This window comes from Actinia tenebrosa, unplaced genomic scaffold (genome assembly GCF_029948245.1).
Source record: "Actinia tenebrosa isolate PJP-AT-01 unplaced genomic scaffold, QUT_ActTen_1.0 PGA_scaffold4__44_contigs__length_22323623, whole genome shotgun sequence".
NCBI classification, from domain to species: domain Eukaryota; kingdom Metazoa; phylum Cnidaria; class Anthozoa; order Actiniaria; family Actiniidae; genus Actinia; species Actinia tenebrosa.
In genome coordinates this window covers 9430648-9450849 of record NW_028292581.1, presented here as the reverse complement: position 1 = coordinate 9450849, position 20202 = coordinate 9430648, and the positions used below count along the sequence as shown (strand labels likewise).

Genomic DNA, 20202 nt, shown 5'->3' with positions numbered 1-20202 from the left:
AAATATTGCAAAAGCTGAAATCTACTCTTTTCGGGTTTATATGCACAGTGGACAGACATAGTACCTGGTCGACGACTGCCTGTCAAATGACGCCCAAGATGCTTCGCGGGCTCAGTTAGCATCGCTGACACCTGGCCGTCTTTCAGTTTCCTGTGAGATTTTCAGCCTTTCCCTTCAATTTGAATTAATATGTCATATGCATGTTAAGGGAGAGCTCAAGCAAGTGTAAGCGATTGTGTCGAGGAGTGTTGGTGGAAGTTAAGTTTGGCAAACGTATTAGGCACTACTATGTGAAGAGAGAACTCTATATAATAGAGTGTAAACAATAAATCCGTGAAACTTTAGAATACTAAATAGCACAATTTCATGCAAATTCCATTGTTTTCTATAGTTTAATTAGCACTATTTTGTACTATTTAGTAATTAGTGTTTCACGGATTAATTGTTTGCACCCTACAAGTATATTATATATATGATACAACATGACGGTTAGACGAAAGTCAAAATATACTACTATTATCTATTTCTTAAAGAATTTGGTTCTCAGCATGAAATGATTACGCGAACTAAACAAGGACTGGAGAAAAATTGTGTTGTTGTGCTAAGAGCAGAATCAGTCAGTAGCCTTTATAGTTCATGTGTTCGTGTCCGTGTTGTATCCAATATACAAACTCTCGGCTACGTCTCGAGTTTGTATATCGGATACAACACGGCCACTCATACTGTATATATTACTTATCAAACGTCTAGGTTAGTTCCTTTGTGTTTCACTAAAAATTTTCAAAATTAAAGTGAATTTGGCCAAGAAAATCCAACTTAAAGTTTATGCAAATGAACACAGTTTTGTATCAGATTTACAACACTCTTCACGGTCGGGATTTCTGTTGTGTTTTCCTCATGAATTATTCATGAGTTTGATAAAGTTTATTATTCAATAGCAAAATCAGGGTTTAAAACAGAGAATATAGAATCTGAAACCGAAAGGTATTCTGAAGAAGAACATGATTATCGTCAATAATTATTATCAGTTCAACTGCTTTAAAATAGACTTATTAAAATCCCAGTCTTTCTTTCCCGCAAACGGCAAACAGGAACACGCTCATGAACATTATTCATCTTTTTCCTGTATTCCACTCTGCCTTTAGCAAGCCTACCACTAAAAACAAATATTCTTTCGTTTATCTACTGACCTGGGGATTTTGCGATTCTTTTATTGCTATTTTTAAATATTTTTCCAATGGTCAACTGAGGTTTCGCAATTGCCGTAAACGAGAATCTTAAAGTCTCTAATAACTATCGATGGGCCCTAAAGATCTTTTACCAGTTAGTTTCACTGTGAGCATCCTCAAGCTGTAGTTTATTTTTATCAAAGCTTTTCTAGTTTTCATAAGAAATGCTTTCGATGATTCTTAGTCATCTCAGCATCCTAGGTTTTGGGTGAACGCTAACTTTATCGAATATTTCTAATTAACAAATAAAACAGCTTTTTTCTTGCTCCGTTCAGTAATGTAGCACGCAGGAAGTGACGTGAGCACGAAAGAAGAACTTCTCGAGTGCTTACGGCGCTTTCCAAGTGCTTTATTTCTTAACAGAACGCGGAAAAAGTTGTTTTATTCGTTTTATTATATAGTTAATAATTTTAATTCGGCATTGAATTTATTTACGCAAAAAGAAAGAAGGTCGCAGGATCTAGCAGAACAACGCGCCCGCGGATGGCGTCAGCACTGTGCTCCGTTCACTAATAAAGCACAGTTTTCGACCAATCAGCGCGCGCGAACTATCCTAACTATATAATAATTACATTTAGTAAAAATACGCAGGTAATTATAGAAAATCTCGCGCGCTGATTGGTCAAGAAACTCGCACTATCACACGATAATCACCTCGAGCGATAATCCAAAATGGCTGCCAGCCGCTTTGTTGCTGTTACCGGGAAAAAATGCCTTTTATCTTCTTTTTTTCCTTTTTTTTTTTTGAAAGAATCACCTGTGTATTTATACTAAAACAATTATTTGCCTTAGGCTCGGTGATTATCGGGGAATAATTGTTAAATATATTGAACGACAATGACATTTTTTTTTGTAATTACAATTGGAATTATTATGATATATAACAAACATAATTGTTGCTGATTTGATTGATCTTATTAACTGGTTCTTAATTGGCTAAATAAAGCGATCCGAATCTTCGTCGTTTTCCAGTGGATGTACAGGTGATCCATGGTTACTTCTCGCTGTTCCATCTTGATTTACGAACACAAATCCATCAAGTGGTTCATCCGGTGTACTTAATAATGAATTGTCACTAGCCATATTATTTGCAGTACCTTCTTCAACCTTTAGATTAGCTTTTCGGCTACCTTTCATTAAGTCAATACTACCCTCTCTCGCATCACCATCTAGCTTACGTTGAACGGCAGCATGTTGCTTTTCTTTCTTAAAATTGAAATTTCCATTGTTTTGTTCGGCTAAAAACAGAGGGTCATCAGTACAAGGCCTTAAAGCATGAATTGTATCTTCACTAGCTGATGCTTTAGGTCCTATTGCACAAGGGACGGCAGCAATATTTATTGGGTCTTTCCACTGAGCATCACCATCAAAGTGCTCCTTTATATAAGAATCTAGAGAAAGAACCTTAGATTTCTCCAGGACATTTCCTTTGACATCCTTTTGACTTCCAGCAACTGTCTCGTTACCATAGTGATCTTCCGTGGTCTGTAGTAATCCTGCTTTGGCCGACTCCTCCAATACAGATATTTCTTTAACGCCATTATCATTTTGATTTCGAGAAACATTAATATTGCTAGTATCATCAGGTTTCGAGGGCGTTTCTTCCTCGCATTGTACCTTGCCACGACAAGTGCCTCTAGAATCTAAAGCAATGTTATCCATGATATTTTCACTTTGCAGTTCATTCTGACTATCAATAAAATTCGTATCCCCATTGCTATCGATAGATTTCGAGGTAAGTAAAGCTGGTTCTTTGTCGTTGGTGTTTTCGTAATGGTTGAAGTTAGCAAGTGATGGTACTGGAGTACCGTGGTCTGATGTTGGGTCCGGCCGAATATTGGGCGAGCTTATCTGAAGTCTAAGACAACAAACGGCGGTGTTACAAATTTTCATTTAAAAATGAATGATATTATTATTACTTTCTAGTTAGCATTGAATAGTGACAACTTTTAGCTGGAGTGGGGTGGGGTGGGGTTTTGTGTCTCGTCAGTACTAGAGTGGATCTGGGAAGGCCACTTTCTACATACACTTTCTGACATGTATTTGGTCATTAGTTCGTAAGTGTCCTTGTCAATAACTGAACCACAGCAACTTTTGTTTGTTTGAATTCCATTGACTATTTTTTGGCCGTTCTCGGTTCACTAGTTATCAATTTTTACTACTATAACTGTATTAATTTTCCAAGACAATTCTCTATTGATTTTGTATCGTTAGTCAAAAGGAAATGCCTAGCATGGGACCTAGAGTTCCGTTCGCACTTTCCTCTTTGAGTAGCATGTTGGTTCTGTAATTTTCCTTCCTGATTGATACCCAATAAAGTTGTAAAGTTAGAAAGGTTTGAATATATAAGCAGGGGCGGATCCAGTAGTGGTAAAAGGGGTGACTAGTCACTCCACTTTTGTTCAAACTTCTCAACCCCTTCTTCCTAGAATTCCTGGTAAAATCTTTGTAATGGTCACCCCCCCCCCCCCCCCCCCTTTCAAAATTCCTTGATCCGCTCCTAATAAGCATTCGGCCAGGTAGCCCTATGAATTCTGTATGCTGCAGCAAGTTGTTGAGTCGATCCCCCTTACGGAAATTCTCCAGGCATCTACCCTAGAACTGTAAAACAGCAATTGCTTTAGTACCTGGTTGCTATGCCATTATCGATGTCAACAAAATCCTTCTCAGTCTCTGCAGTGGTGCCTCTGTAAGAAAGTGTCCCTTTGAGCAGATCACGCACCTGAACAAAAAGCATACACATTTACACAAAAAGAATAATTGAATCATCAAGTTGACATATTTAGATAAAAGACCTATTTCACTATCTTGGTTGAGTGATGACTAACAAAGCAAGCATAAAGGAGGCTCCAGTAATAAATAGTTATACTGAAGCACTTCGATGGAGATTGATTACAGATTACGATTGCTTCATTGATTCGGTGAATTGATTAGCCATTTCCCCCCGAAAACGTTGGTCAAGTCATTCATTCACGTTAAGAAGATGGCCTTGAGTGCATCATACCTGTTTGAGTCCTGCTAGGGAAAGATAGACGACGTCTCTATCAGCTTCATCCTCTTTCGTGATTTCTTCTTGTATAAGACCTACAACACCGTAAAAGTTATGCACTTCGTCACTTTATGATTAAAGACACAAAGTATGGAATAATAACGGTTCGTGAACATTTCGTGTTTACATTTTAACGAGATTACGTAATGATACGGCAATAATGCAGTTTCAGATAAAATGAGTGCTCGGACGAGCATGCAACACCTGGGATTCGCTTGGGTAGGGCTTGCATTGTGTTTCTTTGCGAGCGGCTTTTGGGGTGACCCCGAAAAAATTTAGGACCGACCCTAAAGCCGCCTGCAAATGAGGCTTGCCCCGGCATTCCCAGCTTTGACTCCAGGAATTGACACTGCAGATGTTATGGCCGAGTGCAATACCGCTACATCACTATTGAGTTCCTTCATGTGAAGTAGACTCTAAACGACTCATGTTAGTGACACGAACGTACGCTATTATGTTTGATGAAAGATATTTGCAGAATTAGACTTGCCTATGTAAGAATCCAATTTTCTTCCACAATACAGATACAAGCCCTGCATTCTTTCTACATCATTATTCAACTGCGATACTTGAACCTGAAGCCTTTGGTGATCCTGCACATGCATGCGAGATATTAATAACACTTTAAAGTGAGACACACTTGGCATTAGATGAAAGCCAATGCAGTACAAATATATATTTATATAACATTATTATAAACAGCCAACACAACTCCCCCAATCACAACCATCAACAACGTTATGGCGATAGGTGCCATCTAGGAATGATAGGATTTGAAGAAGAAGAAGGCCACCTTTAATACAACTAATGAAATCAAAACCACCAATACCACTACCAGGGGAGTGGGGAGTCAGGATAGCGTGGTGGTAAAACGTTCAGTTGGTTGGTTCTCGATCCTTCAGACTACGAGTGGTTTTCCGGCGCTCCGGTTTTTCTTCCCTCCTGTCGAACCGACACTACTCATTCGAACTGGTTAGTGCTTTGATCGTGGGTCATACATGGACTGTGTTTCCATGTTTTCAGTTCGACCCCATTGAGCTGTGCCACTGCTCTACTTGTGGTTATTAGCGATAACCAGTTTACTAGAGCGCTTTTAATCAACCCGTGAAAGAAAAAAAAAAGATTTTATAGTTAGTACTAGTGGATAAAAAACAAAAGTTAAACAATAGGTTTAGACTCTACTATTAACTATTATGCGTACTATTTTTTCACGGGTTAAATAAAATCACTCTACCACTAGCACTAGCACTAGCACTAGCACCAGTACCAGTACCACTACCACCAACCTCTACCACTACTTAACACCACCACCAGTACCACTAGGGCTACCACCACCACTGGCACCCCCAATACCACTAATATACTACCACTACCCAACATAACCGCCTCACGAACCACAACTACCACGACCAAACTTCAGCACAATCACAAAAAAAGCAGCACCAATGACAACATCCTCTGACCTTTTCAAGTTCCTCTACACTGTGGCGTGAACGAGAACGTGGTCGAGTTAATTTGGTCTTGAGGTCACTTCCTAGAGATTTCATACTCCGAGCAGAATTCAATCCGACAGAACTCGCGGAGTCTGTTCGATCTCTTGTTGTTGGAGGCAGAATATCAGTCCAGGGTGTACTCGGAGATTTAGGAACCAATTCTAAACAAAACAGATAATGGGAATGCAAAAAGTTATTCATCGTGCAAATAAATACGAGTAACGACCCATGTCAGTATTTGGACAGTACTCCGAAGATGACCAATTGGATAGAAAGCTCGGTAGCATTTGTGAAGAAAGGGAGGTTCAAACCTGTTGTCTTTGGCTGACTTTCTATCTGATCACCCTTGTTGGGTATGGACCGATGTCTTCCTGAGTCCATGAACGGCGTGTATCGTTTGGTGAGGACAGAAAAAGTTGTTTGTGGTCGACGATGAGATGTTCTCTGTGTAACAAATATATGAATTCAGCATCCATAAAACACTACTTAAAAGATCTATTGACGAAAGCCGGTCTGGTGTACTGGAAGTACCCCTGAGGAGTTACACGTTTGTCGACCCAGGGGCGTAGCCAACAAAAATCCGCCATTTTGTTCAAGCCCCCAAAACACCGAACCAAAAAAACTTTTTTAATTATGACAACTTTTTAAAATATATATTACCTTTTGGTTCTGTTTCCCGGTAACAAAGCTGCCTCGTTCACTAATATTTCTCTGGGATTCCTTTATAGTTGGAACAGGTGATATAGTTCGAGGAGAGCCTCTGGAAGACGGACGAGATTTCTGTCAGAAAAGAAGACATTGAGTTAAACCAAAGCAAAGTAGAACTTCAAATATTGGAAGAATTTCAAATATTGGCGCATTTTCCTCCCTCCCTCCCTTCCCCGGGTTTATAGATTGTCAATAGCTTCAAACCTTGGAACCACGAAGATTGAGAGCTTTTTTAACATAGACATAAACTTCGCTGTAAGCACGTGGGAATTTCATCAGGAGTCCCATGCACGTGACGTAGTTTCCTGCCATCACTATGGAAACAATAAAAACACAACCTGAGTCATTTAGATTAAAAAAATGTAGACTTGAGATCCACATATACAACTTTAACTTGGGAGAAATGTCTGTCCTTTCTAGACCACGTGTCATTCTCTCGAGAATAGGAATCTTTGTTTGAGTTGTATCCATATTCATGTGTCTTCTCGGGTGCAACCGTTAAACACAAAAATGACACCATGTGGTTCGAAATGGGACAGCAATTTAGGATGAAGCAAGGCAACTTTCTTTAATGATAATATCAATAATGATGGATTTTATTTAAACACGAAATAAACTAAATAATGATAATAAGTAGTAATAAAATGATAAATTACAGCGTTGCTGATAACTTGATAGTGTATCTACAAATATAATATAAAACAACCTAAAATATTACACACCAAATTACTTCAGTAAAAACCCTTGAAATATGTTTTTACCCTCACTCTCTTGATGACGAATATATTATAAGCTAAACTAATATTAGATCTACTAGAGCGAAGGCATTTAGCCCGTGAAATAAAAAATACTAGTCAACGTGTAATAGTCAAAAAGACACGAAAGAAAACAATGGAATTAGGTTCTACTAAAGTGTATTAGTCTAACATCTATTTCACGGGTTTAATGACTTCACTCTAAGAAAAAGAATCCTATAATATCTTAATTTGAAATCTATAATACCTAAACAAATAATTTTTAAATACGTTTTTACCATGTTCCAATTTTACATAGTATAGAAACAACATTAATCAATTATAACTTAATTAGTAAAATTAATTAACTATATAAATTGATTAGGAGAAAACTCCTCGATAACCGGGGGCCACTTTGACCCGACCCTACATCGGCAACTGTCATTTAACTGTGTTTTGGGAAAGAATATATATTTTCAGGTTAGTAATGCAAAACTTACATTGATTTCGAATTGTCTGCAGCATAACAATATAGATATAGTCCACTAGGTCGAGGTGACTTCCCTCAGCAAACAGAGCGTCCCAGATGACGAGAACATCTTCGAAGGGGAACTCACGACTAAACAGCAGACGAATCCAACGACTGAATTAGAAAAAAAACAACGAACGTTTATCTAGGCACTCAACAATAACCTTACACATCAGTGCAGAAAGACGCGTTATCTAACTTTTGGCGTAAACCCTTCTCGTGAGAATAGGACAAAAGACGCGGTCGCCATGTTTTTGTCAAAGTCGTCCAAAATGGCGACTTTGACGTCACATGCACTCCAAGAAGAGAAGAAAAGTCAATAGGCCCTTTGCAGCTAAGCAATCACGTGCTGATTTGTTCACTGAGAGCAATTGAATGAACTACATGGGTGAAATATACCTGGTGAGCAAACAAAATTTCTACAACCTGTTTCGAGAGATCGCAATAAACTATATTTCGTAACACACTGTACACACATTTTTTCATTCAGTTCTTTACAAGTAGCTAAAAAGAATCACCAATTCAATATGAAAACAAAAATTTTGCATTTCAGTACAGACACGTGACCGTTAACTGCAAAGGGCCTATTCTATGCCAAAGATGATTTTAAGTTTGCTTAAAAACCAAAAAACAAATTGAGACTATCAAATAATGAAAGAATACTTACAGACCATAGACCTGAGGAACAATGTTCAGTTCTTTCATATGGATCCATAAATCCGGATCGTACTTTCTAAGCAAATGGTCTTGGATCTTATTTAATTTCTTAACTATAGCAGTTGGCTGAGACATTAAAAAAAAAAAGAAGTTATTACAATCATTGCTCACTTTTCATAATGTTTGGTCTGGTGTATTTTAGGCCTCGTCGACACACATGTGCTTTCGTTGGAAAACGCATAATTTTCGATGCCTTTTGGCACTGCGCCACACTAAGGCGTTCAAAAAAGCTGAGCTTTTTCACAAAAAAAAAAAAAAAAAAAACAACTAAAAAAACAAATACATTTGTAAACACTATCAAGAGTGGATACATTTGCAAACGAAGGCGTATCGTCATAGTGTCGAATGCGAAAACGCAGGCTTTTGAAATCGCTGACCTCATTCACACCGACACCTCTGTTTGTCGCATGCGCAGAATACGATGACCGTTGGACCTGGCCATAAGAGTATTGTTTTCAACTAAGGCTTTTCGTGTGAGATACCTTGGGTAATCCAGAGGTTATATAAATTCTCTGAAGCGTTAAGACTGCCGCTCTCACCTAGGCTTACTACGAAACGCATAAGAACCTCTGGAGCCAAGGGTACGTTTGGGAACAATAAGTGCAAATCAATGCGCATGAACCATGAGAGTTTCATAGATATGAAATCTCCCATAAGGGGTAAAATGAAAGTACTTACAGGAGAAGCAAGAGGATCTGTAAATGGTTCAGCCTGTTGACCTATAAACTGAAACAATACAATACGACACGAGATCAGGTTTGTCTGGATGACATCCTTTTTCATAATCATTACGTTAACAACATAGCCCTGTTTTCATTTTAGCTTCCGCCAACTAAAAAATACTAACTCCGACTTTGCAAATTTAAATGAAGGAAACCAAAACCCAGACGTCTTAAATTATAGCTAGTTATGTCGGTCGTGTGATTATTTGAATGGAGTATAAAGTTAGTCGCCTATTTTCTTGAAAGTTTATCTTTATCTATAAGAGAGTGATTCTGTTTGCTATTACACGTGTGCAAACAAATCCAATCAGGTAAATTAAATACCTTGTTGTTAGTAGAAGTCTCTATCGGTTTGTGTTGTTGGTACCAAGCCTCAGTTACTTCCATTAGCTGGCTAAACATAGAGCTATAGACCAAGAAAAAAAATGACAAATGAGACGCAATGCAAATGGTGAACCTAAGCTGATCTTACTTACAGAAATATTAATATGAAAGTGTACTACATGGTGGCAGTGGCAGTTTGCTGAATGGAACACAAGGGGAATTCTTTGGCTCCTAACCTTAAATTTTTAAAAATTTGATTGATACCCTGAAACAACCTAGATGAATCAAAGTCAGGGCATGGAAACTCACAAATTTAGTTGGCAATTAAATAGTCAGGTTTTGTTGAGACACAAAAGCCAGAGAACCCGGAGAAAGACACCTAATAAACTAGCTTCCTCCGCAGGCTACTTCATATATTCTTATTTTCTGATGGGATCCCTGTATTAAATTTTATGGCAGGGAAGAACTAGGAACGAGAGAGGAGGAGGAGTGAGGACGAGGGAGGGAGAGAAAAAGCGAAAGGAACACAGGAAGCCCAAGGAGCAAAAAATGTCAAGGAGATGCTTGCGGAGGAGGCTACTAATAAACATCAATGATCACAGATGATACTAGTCCAGGAATCCAACCCATGATTCCAGAGGTGAGGCACGTGCATCAGTATCGTTATTTACCTTGATTAAATTAAATTCCCATTTGACAAGAAAGACAAAAATGCTAGGAAGCACTCTAACTCAATTGGTGTCGTGTTAATGCTGCATGCTGGGAGTGATGGCCTCCGAGACTCCACAGGCAAGAGGTGAGTGTACTAACGCTACGCCACATTTGATTCCCTACGCTAATTTCACTGTTTAGTTGCTGACTGAATTATTTACCCTTTTTATTACTTACAAAGCATCATGTTCAATAAAAGCTGGATCAACCAAACATCTGGCGATTTCTCTGCTTTATAACAAAGATAAAATGAACCAAGGCATTAAAAAGGCAACTCATTTTCACATTTTCAAAGACACATACTTCAGTTTTCACAGGACATTTTGATTAATGAACCATCTATCAGGGCAAAACTAACTCACAAAATTTAGCTTGTAAGGTTTTATGATGGAGAGAAAACAGGAAAAACCGGAAAATCAAGGGAGAAATTTTGCTTATTGACATGGTCTTCTCAAATGCATGTGATTTGGAGTCCAGGGTCGACTGACCCGGAGGAGAATGCACTATCACTACACACCACTTTCAATCCCCATCACAAATGAAAAATGTAAAAATCTTATAGCTGTAAAAAATACTCACAAGCTATCACCTTCCATGTATTTGTGTGTCTTGGAGTCATTGTCAAGTACATATATTATAGGAGCCAGCAGTTCATGCATTCCCTGAGAAAAAAGAAATTCTAATTTATTAGACTCTGTCATGATCTTTATATTGGGAGATTGTTACTACAGCAGTTAAAAAAAAAAAAGAAGAAAAAATAAAGAAAAAAAAAAGTAAAGAAAGAAGAAAAAAAAAGTTTTTCTTTGAGAAAGTGAATTCTTCACTTACACTGTACCACAAAATCATTTAATCAATTCATTTTCATTGTTCCTGCCTGACAAGATGGGTGCTGTCAATGAAACACTCTTTTGATAGGAAAAGAAAGAAAGAGAAATCTCACCTGTTTATACCCTAAGGATTCATTTTTCTTGGCGTAGCAGAATAAAAGATCCAACATCATTTCTCTGCAACAAACAAGAATACAACCAAAAATATAGCTTTTCCAAATGCTAGCAACCTCTACTCTGGGGAATAGACCTTTCTGAAATTTGATTGAGTGGAACCATTGTTTCATGGTCACTCAAACAAATTTGGTGCCAAAAGATCTATTGAATTCTTTCTCAAGTAAACGATTGTACTGTTCCTGCCATCTACTGTAATGTGGCTGTGATCATGTGATGGCAAAAATAACATATCAAATGGCAGCTCCTATGATGCTAATTTGCACACAGCAAAACCCTTTGATTCTTTCTTGGTTAAGTTAGGTATAATAATTGCAACTTTGCTTTTAATTGTCTAGTCTGGGGTCAGACAGTTTGTAAAGCCTTGGAATATATTACAATAACATGAAAGGTGCATACTGATTTACTAACAACAATCACACATTGGCATATATAACTTGATTGTTTGTGTGAGGTTGTTTGTGAGAGGGGGTGGAGGGAAGGGGGGGGGGGGGGGGGGGGGGGAAGCCACAACCTTGCATGTTAGGTATGGAATCTGAAAAACAAGTACAGATAATTGATGATATTAATATATATTAATAATTAATTTGGGAATGAAAATAAGGTAATTAATTTAAACAGGAAAATGACTTACTTGATAGTAGGAGAGTGGAAGAAATCCATTTCAGGACATCTGAAAGACACACCAGATTGCATAAATTTTTTTTTTGAATCACACATTCGTACTTTATAGGAAAATGCACCTAGATGCTGCAGCTTAGGACTGGATGGACTTAAAAGCCTTAGGAGTTTATAGAAAATAGCTGGATTATTTAACAAATTGACCACTGCCAAGAATATAAGTCAAGAGACAGTGGCAAAACCCAAAAATATATTATAGCCTGAGAGGATCTCTGATACCCAGCATAAATATCAATCTTTTAATACAGTAAGTATGGTAAGTTGGTTGCATTATATTAAAATGGAATAATTTTACAACAACAAATATTACAGGAAAATACAAATGGATAAATTGAAGGCTAATTGCAAGAATACTCACAGTCTATCTAGGTCTTGATTGATTACAGCTTTCAGTTCATTATCTTCGAAGTACTGTTTCCAGGGACTCTGTTTACAAAAAAATTAACAAATTCCCATCAACTTCTCTAAACTGTGTTTACATTGTATGGGCTGTGTTATTATTAACCTGAAAGAGAAGACCTGCACTGAATCTGCATGCAGTTAGCATAACTATGTAAGTTGTAACAGCTATTTTTTAAATGGTTGGTGAAGGTTTTGTTGCATCCTGCATCTCAAGGTGCATCTTGCATTAGCTGCTTGCTAAGCGTGAAGTATTGGTATTTGGTACTTGGTATTCAACAAAGCAACATGCAACAAAACTTGTACCAACCTCTTTTGAATAGCTGTATATTTAGCTTATAATTTGCCTTAGGCTTGTGTTGCAAAACAAAACCAGCCCTAGTGGGAATCTTAATACATGAGAAAGAATTATTGACATCAAAGACCCTCCCAACTTAGTGGCCAATCATCACTTACCTCTTCTTCTAAGGATAATGGATGTAATATATGCAAACTCTCGTCATCATCATTGGACTTGCTTGGGTCTATTAAACTCTACAAAAGAAGAAGTGATTACTTAACCTTAACTTAAACTTAAGGCTCCTTGCACCAGAAGACACATAAGGTAATCAAATTATTAATAGTGTATCTTTGTTGTTACAGGACAGGGTTGTTAGCCCTGCTTCAAACCCAGAACAGTCCTTATCAGCTTGGGCGTAATGTTTTTCCATTTCAAACCACACTGTTATTCTCTAACATAAGACTCTTTGTTTAAATTGTATCAATATTCATGTGTCTTCTTGTACACAACCCTTACACAAAGAAAACATACTCTAGAGAATGACACATGGTCTGATATGGGAGAACATTATGCTATAGCCCAAAAGGTCTATTAATTCTGACTTTTAATTTATTTTAGTGTGGACCAGGCTTTACTGACTAATTCATAGTATAATATTCAGTATGATGAGTCAACAATGTTTAAAATAGAAAATGAATAATTTTGTACCTTCTGTTTAAGAATGCTATACTCATGTCGTAATTGTTTTGTCTTTGTTATCCATTCACCCTGGTCCTCTGGAAGACAGTCCAAGAACAGCTACCAAACAAAAACAAAACATTTGAGTGAGTGAGTCTGGGGGAGGGGAGTGTAGGAGGGAAAGAGGGCCCTCATATCAAGACGTGGGGGAAATGGGACTGGAGGACTAAGCCCTTCCTTCTTACTCCAAATACACTTTTGGAACCCATTACAAATCTTGTATCACCACTGGAACAAATTATCTGATCTGCTTTTTTTTCTTACTATAGGAAACTATCAAATATAAATAAATCCTCAAATAATAAAAAAATAATAATAAATAAAAATCATTCAACACATTCAACAGTTACTAACCTTCCACGCAACACTTCTGTATTTAGACAGTTTCAATTTTCCATTCAACGCATGATCACGTAACTATATTTTCACAGAGAAAATAAAACCTCTTTAGAAAAATTTTAAAATGAAGCTGTAGCATTTAGCAAAAATAATGCAATACACTGTACATATAATAATGTGCTTGGGAAAAAAAAGATTTTTCAGTGACATACTCTGATCTAATAATTATTAATAGCATTTTGACCATTCATAGTGCACATTAGAGCACAGTTATTTACTACATTTTTTAGGTTTCTTACGTGGTACCCATATTCAGTTTGCTAACCCATAATATTCGAGATCGGTGTCAATTTGCTGTCTTAATACCGTCAAACATCCATGAAATAAGGCATTGATATCACAGGATTTTAACGATGCTGACCACAAGGAAGGCAGCAGGATATGTTAACTTTGTGCCTACATCCCTTAGTTAGTGGAGGCGGCTTGATGAAAGAGCAGGCACTTTCTTCAGTAGAGTTTTTAAGTCTAGTTTTGTAACGATTATGAAGGATGTATTCACAATCAATACAAACAGGAAAAAAATGCTCTTCTAGAGAGAATCAACCAGTGACTCTAGTGTTCAAAGAAATCTATGCTCTTTAGTATCAAAATAATCTTTCAATAAAAGCATCGACTGCAATTTATGAGCGTGAGCATGAAGCAGGTGCTCTTTAAAGAAAATAATAATGACACAAATAGGAGAGAGAAAATGCTTCTCTAGAGAGAATCAACCGTGCTTAAAGAAAAGGATCAACCTAACCAAGAATAAGAATTCCTCACCCCACAACACACAATATTGACTTTCCCAACTATTCTCGGCTAATAAATCACACTAGGCTATTAGACAAATATTAACACACAGAAGGAAAATGGCTGAAACATCATTGCTTTAAGTCAGAGCAATAAAGCCTTGCTATATATACTGTACATGAAGTTTTAAGTGATTTTTTAAATATCATGAATCCTACCTCCTGTAAAAAGTTCTTTGATGAAAATAAAAGATTCCATTCTTTCCTGAACAAGTTAAAAATAAGTCAGAATAATTACATGTGTGTAAATGATATGTATTTTAAATGAAAAGCTTAGTTAATAAGACAAAACTACAGGTATAGTATGTACTGTATTATACAACAATGTAATTCAATGCAATAATTATTAGTACACAGTTGTGTGTTGAATACAACATTCTAAAGTGCAAAATGAAATAAAAGAAATTAAATGAGTAAATAAATGAAAGTGACAAGAAATATTGGAAAAAGAGAATGTCTGTCTTTAGGTTATTTGTTCTAACTGAAGTCTTACTCTAAACTTTGCCTTTCATCCCAGGGTTCTGTGCTGAAGTAATGAATATCATTATCCCCTTCGTCACTTGAAGCATAGACACCTAAAGGGTCGCTAACCACCGAGAATGTGTCACTGGCAAATGACAGTCTTTCATTATCACTGAGCACTGATTGCGCATCACTTGTAGTTGATAAAGGATCGGAGAAATATGATGAACAGCTCTCTGATACTCCACTATCTCTGTTTGAAGCTAAAATAAAAAAATAGATTAACATAACATTAGTCAAAAATGACTTGAGAAAAATAAAATTGAATGAATTTGAATGAATGGAATGAAGAAGAAAGGGAGAGAGGGAGGAAAGGATGCTTGATAATTGTTCAAGGTTGGATGGATAAAAGTGGTTTGATGGGAAGTGGTTTGGTTAGAAGTGGATGGAAGGAAAATGAATAGATGGGAAGTATATAGATGGGAAGTGGATGGATGGAAAGTGAATGGAAAGATCATGGATGGAAAGTTTATGGATGGGGAGTAAATGGATGAGAAGTGGATGGTAAGTGAGTTGATGGGAACTGGAGGGATGGGAAGTAGATGGATGGAAAGTTCATGGATGGGAAGTGAATGAATGGGAAGTGGGTGGATGGGAAGTGAGTTGATGGGAAGTGAGTTGATGGGAAGTGGGTGGATGGGAAACTGTGAGTTGATAGAAAGTGGATAAATGGGAAGTGGATAATGTATATTTTCAGTGTTACTGTACATGTATGTGTACATCAGGTTCCTGTTGTACTATAAAAGCTGACAAGTAAATGTACTTGCTATTACATGGTATCAGATAAAACAAAAAAGGAAATAGTCCTAATGTAAACTACAGCTCTATAATGGCTCAAATGATCTGTAATCAAAACATATATTTCTGTGCATCACTGATTGTATTTGGAAATTAAATTAGGTGATGTACCTTATTCGATACCCTACATGTAACTGATTTTAATAGACATTTAATGGAATTAATAAAAATCTATAAGGTCTGGAGTTTAGAAATTATAAACTGTACTCTGATGAGGTAAAGGCTTAATTTAATACCCATATTTAATTCAATTTCCAATAAAACAAATCTGTACTTTTAAAGTACATTGTAATTTTTAAGCAAATTTAAGGAGACGACGTAAACATAATTCTTCTTAGGCAAGCATTTTATTGTTTGTATTTTTTAAATAATTTATGTTATTATTTTAATAGGGAAAATTTATACACAAAAGTTGTTTTTTTTAATCTGGCCCCAATTTTCTTTTTGGAAAAGATGGTGTGCTATAAGAAACATCTTTTTGAAGTATTATAAAATCAAAATTGTCTGGTTAATTCAAGTAAATCAATTCCTGTGTGTATTCTGATTTAGAAAGTGATTGAAATGTACAGTGTACATGTCTAAAACAAATTTAAAGACAAAGTCAATAATCATTACATTGTTGACTTTTTTAGTTCAACAATATTAAGAATGTTTTTCTTCCTGTCAATAAGCTGTCAAAGCCTACATGGTATTGATTGTACTGCTGATAGAAAAATAACCATTGTATCATTTATATATATATGAACCCCTTGCTGAAATTACGATGAAATTTTCCAATTCAATGAGCGTAATGTTCTATGGTGTTTTGCTATCTTCTATGCGGATTGTTGCAAGAGTTTTGAGGTTTGCTGTCCATCAGAGTATGTAAATCAAGGTACAGAACAATTTGTTTGACAATAATGTATTTCCCGATTCCCCTGTCATTTCTGTTTTTCGATCATATAGCGATGCAACAGTAAATATCATTTTCCACCTCAGCTGTAATTGCCTTAGAAGTCACTTCCAAAATCTACCAATTGTATGTATCTCAAATAACAGTTACAAATATTATGATCTATCAATTTTGCCTATATAAATTATTTCATAAAAGAATCCATCAAATGTTTAGGAAGCTTTAAAAATCATAGAGAACAAAAAGGTTCAAAATTCAGATCAACTAATATATAAAGTTCTGTATGGTGATTTCTTTATTTTATTTTGTTCCACAACTAAACATCAAACTAACATGCTTCAGAATGGACTAAATAAAATATATCTGTATGACTGAACTCAAACAATCTGGAAGCAAACAATCTTGTCATGACAATCTAAAAAGCTACATTTTAATTGTTGATGGTGGAACACTATAGATATTAAATTCTAATTGGTCAAATCCAACACCAATAAATTATTGAACATTGACCCTCAATTTTAAAAAGGGTTTACAAAGATGCAGGTGCAGAATTGGTATGATTAATATAATTGGTTAAAACAAGGGATAAAACTAGTAAAATTTATATTATCCTTTCAGTTTAGAATCATGTTTCAACCTTGATTGAAGAATGAATACATTTTTTTTACAATAGTTTTTTGTTTTGTTTTGTTTTGTTTCATTAAGATAAGGTTGAAAGCTTTTGTAAACTTGCCTTGGAAAATGTGAGATATTTCCATTGTTTAGCATACATGCACCTTGATCAATAAATTAATAATGTAGAATGACTGTCAAATATTTTTTTGATGAATATGATTTGGCAATTTAATGGATGCAAAGTAAATGTGCTATAGGTAGGCATTGTACATACTGGTACATGTTTCAAAAAATCTCTTACTGATATTTTTGATATTCTGCAAAATTGATAGTTGCAAGCTGCATGTTGAAATTCGGTTTTTCTCTGCCGCTAATCAAAAGCAATCAGTTGATTGTCAATCATCCATTTAGATGAATATAATCAAAACATTCCAATAGATAAGATCATATATAAATATGTCATTGGTTACTCATACATGCAGACTGCTACTGCTTATACATTTTTCATTTTTCCTTTCATTTTTTCACATTTTTATGCCCAGATCCCGCAGCTACATTTTTAGTCTGTAGGTGCCTGAAGTACTGCATAAGTGAAAAATATTTTTGAAATAAAACGAAACGAAAAGTCAAATAAAATTAAGTGAAATTTTATTTTACTTACGATATGATTTATAACCTATTTAAAAATATATTTCTAAGTGAAACACTGCACGACATGAGGTCATTTGGCCGGGGGGTTGACATCTTACACGTCTCGCCCTCGCAACTTGTTACTCTATATACCTCGGAAAAAAGTCTGTATTTCATCCTCAATACGAATAAAATACACCTTTAGATTAAAATATAGTAACTAAAGTTCTTAATCAAACACTGGGCCTTATTTCTGGGAATAGAAACAGAAAGTAAAACCTGAATGAGTTTATGAATTTTGAGCTTCTGTCGCGAAATGTTCATGGGATTATTTACGCTTTTGGAGATTGATAAAATATCATAAAATACAGGAATGAGCTGAAAAACTAGCTTTAATATATCGATAAATGTAGAGTAATTGAGATTGAATTCAAAAATTATGTAGGAGTCGAGATTTTCATAATTTTAAAACCATAACAAACCAAGCTGCCAAAACATGTTCACAAGGGTTTTCTCACCTTTCGATCGATTTTCTTCTGGCGATTTCGACCGATTGCCGAATGTTTCCAACGACTTGAGGATATCTTCAGTAGATATGTTGTTGGAGTTGCCCTGGGCGGCCTCTTTGCTCTCCATTCAATAGTTTGAGCCGGGAATATTTAGTAATAATTGAAGGGAAGTGTTTCTGGTGTCGTCCCTTCCATTATGAATCTTGGGTAGTCACGAGTTGGTCGATCATATCGCGGTCACCCAACACTATCTTTACTCTCCCCTCCCTTGGTACAATTTTACTACTATCCCAAAATACTGAACACAGGAAGCCCAACAAAGAACTCCGACATTGCACCGATTCCACATTTGAGACACTGTCCGACATGATAGGATTCCAAAGAAGATAATATATATTTATGGTAACACTTTTAAAATATTTTCATTCGAAGCTACCTTTTCTTCCTTCGGAGTTTCGTCCTGTCGTCCTACGACGAGGTAAAAACGCCGTTTAGTGAACGCTTCAGTTGTCTCAGTATAGGAAGCACCTTTGACCCTGAATAAGTCGATACTTTATGAGCTTGATAGGTATTTTTTCTCTTAGAATTTCAAAGAATTTTGATATCTGCGATAGTTTTGTAAACTTCTGTGTAATTCCATCGAAGATCTGTCACTCTTCGTCTAATATATTGCTTTAAAAATAAGTTTTTTGATTGCATAATGACGTACGTTACTATCATAAGGCAGCATTATACATACATATATATATACATATTGAATATATTATAATTTATATATGATAAATATATAAATAGATATATTAAATATATTAATATAATTATATTATATATTATATATTGTTCATCAGATTTCAACACATCGTTGTCATGACAACCATTAACCGAGGTAGCTTGAATCTTTGACTAGCCATGGGAAATGGAAGTAGTGTTCGTAGTTCTCAGACCAAGAATGGTATAATATCAGTATAGGCTGTGAGAGCAGGAGCCAGATTTAAAGCTGGTATCAGCTATCATGATAAGGGGTTAGAGCTGACCACTTCACATGGAGAAGGATCGAAAGAAGAGCATGATGAAAGAAAACAAAGGGATAAGAGAAGGTTATTACTCATATTTCCATAATTATGTGTGGTAACAAGGTTGAGTGTTAATGGTGGTGCAGCAGTAGTGTCTCACCTCTAGGTTGTGGGTTCAATAATTCCTGGAATCAGTGTGGTATTACTGTATCTTGTATTATAAAATTCATGAATCATTAATAAGAGTGTGATGGTAATTCAAGTTCAGAAATCAGGTCACATGTTGAATAACATGTAAACCAGATACAAACCTTATAATGAAAATGCTAATTAGATATGTATACTGTTCTGATACAGCACTAGTGGTTGTATCTAATTAGCATATGAATTCAAAATGTCCCAAATGACTTATGTATTATTCACAGATTTTACAAGTTGCTTACAACATTCACATATTCTGGTTGTGTTGTAATGGCCATGCATACATTCACTGGCTATCGGCTTGGTGATTGTAATAATAATTAATAATAAATTGTGACTGGTTCTCCCTTCTTAGCCCCCCCAGTTAGTTGACACTTGATCTGGTCCCTTCCCAATTCCTCTTATAGAACAGTTACAGAACCTAGTATGTATTATCATCCCATCCCTTCCCATGCATTCTATTGGAACTTCTTTTTTTACTCTCATTTTCATATGGATTATTACACCTGTCACTGTGGAG

At 36.1% G+C, this 20202-nt stretch overlaps 1 protein-coding gene across 3 annotated transcripts; it reads right to left on the bottom strand.

Annotated features, from left to right (window-relative positions):
- Positions 1-1104: 1104 nt before the first annotated feature.
- On the bottom strand, positions 1105-18668 carry LOC116296914 (TBC1 domain family member 5). Of its 3 annotated transcripts, none has more exons than XM_031705028.2 (23): positions 18478-18668; positions 14996-15227; positions 14662-14707; positions 13670-13732; positions 13286-13375; positions 12754-12831; positions 12257-12324; positions 11852-11890; positions 11157-11220; positions 10796-10878; positions 10394-10447; positions 9506-9587; positions 9138-9185; positions 8410-8525; positions 7714-7856; positions 6684-6793; positions 6432-6551; positions 6083-6215; positions 5742-5932; positions 4769-4871; positions 4234-4313; positions 3857-3951; positions 1105-3087 (listed from the first exon to the last, which is right to left on the bottom strand). In XM_031705028.2, the coding sequence occupies exons 1-23, from the start codon at positions 18593-18595 to the stop codon at positions 2166-2168; spliced, it is 3078 nt and encodes a 1025-aa protein (XP_031560888.1). In that variant the 5' UTR covers positions 18596-18668; the 3' UTR covers positions 1105-2165. The 3 variants fall into 3 exon arrangements, with proteins under 3 accessions (XP_031560888.1, XP_031560897.1, XP_088893076.1); XM_031705037.2 differs by having other exon boundaries at positions 10394-10444; XM_089036950.1 differs by having other exon boundaries at positions 14662-14702; positions 15003-15227.
- Positions 18669-20202: the final 1534 nt, after the last annotated feature.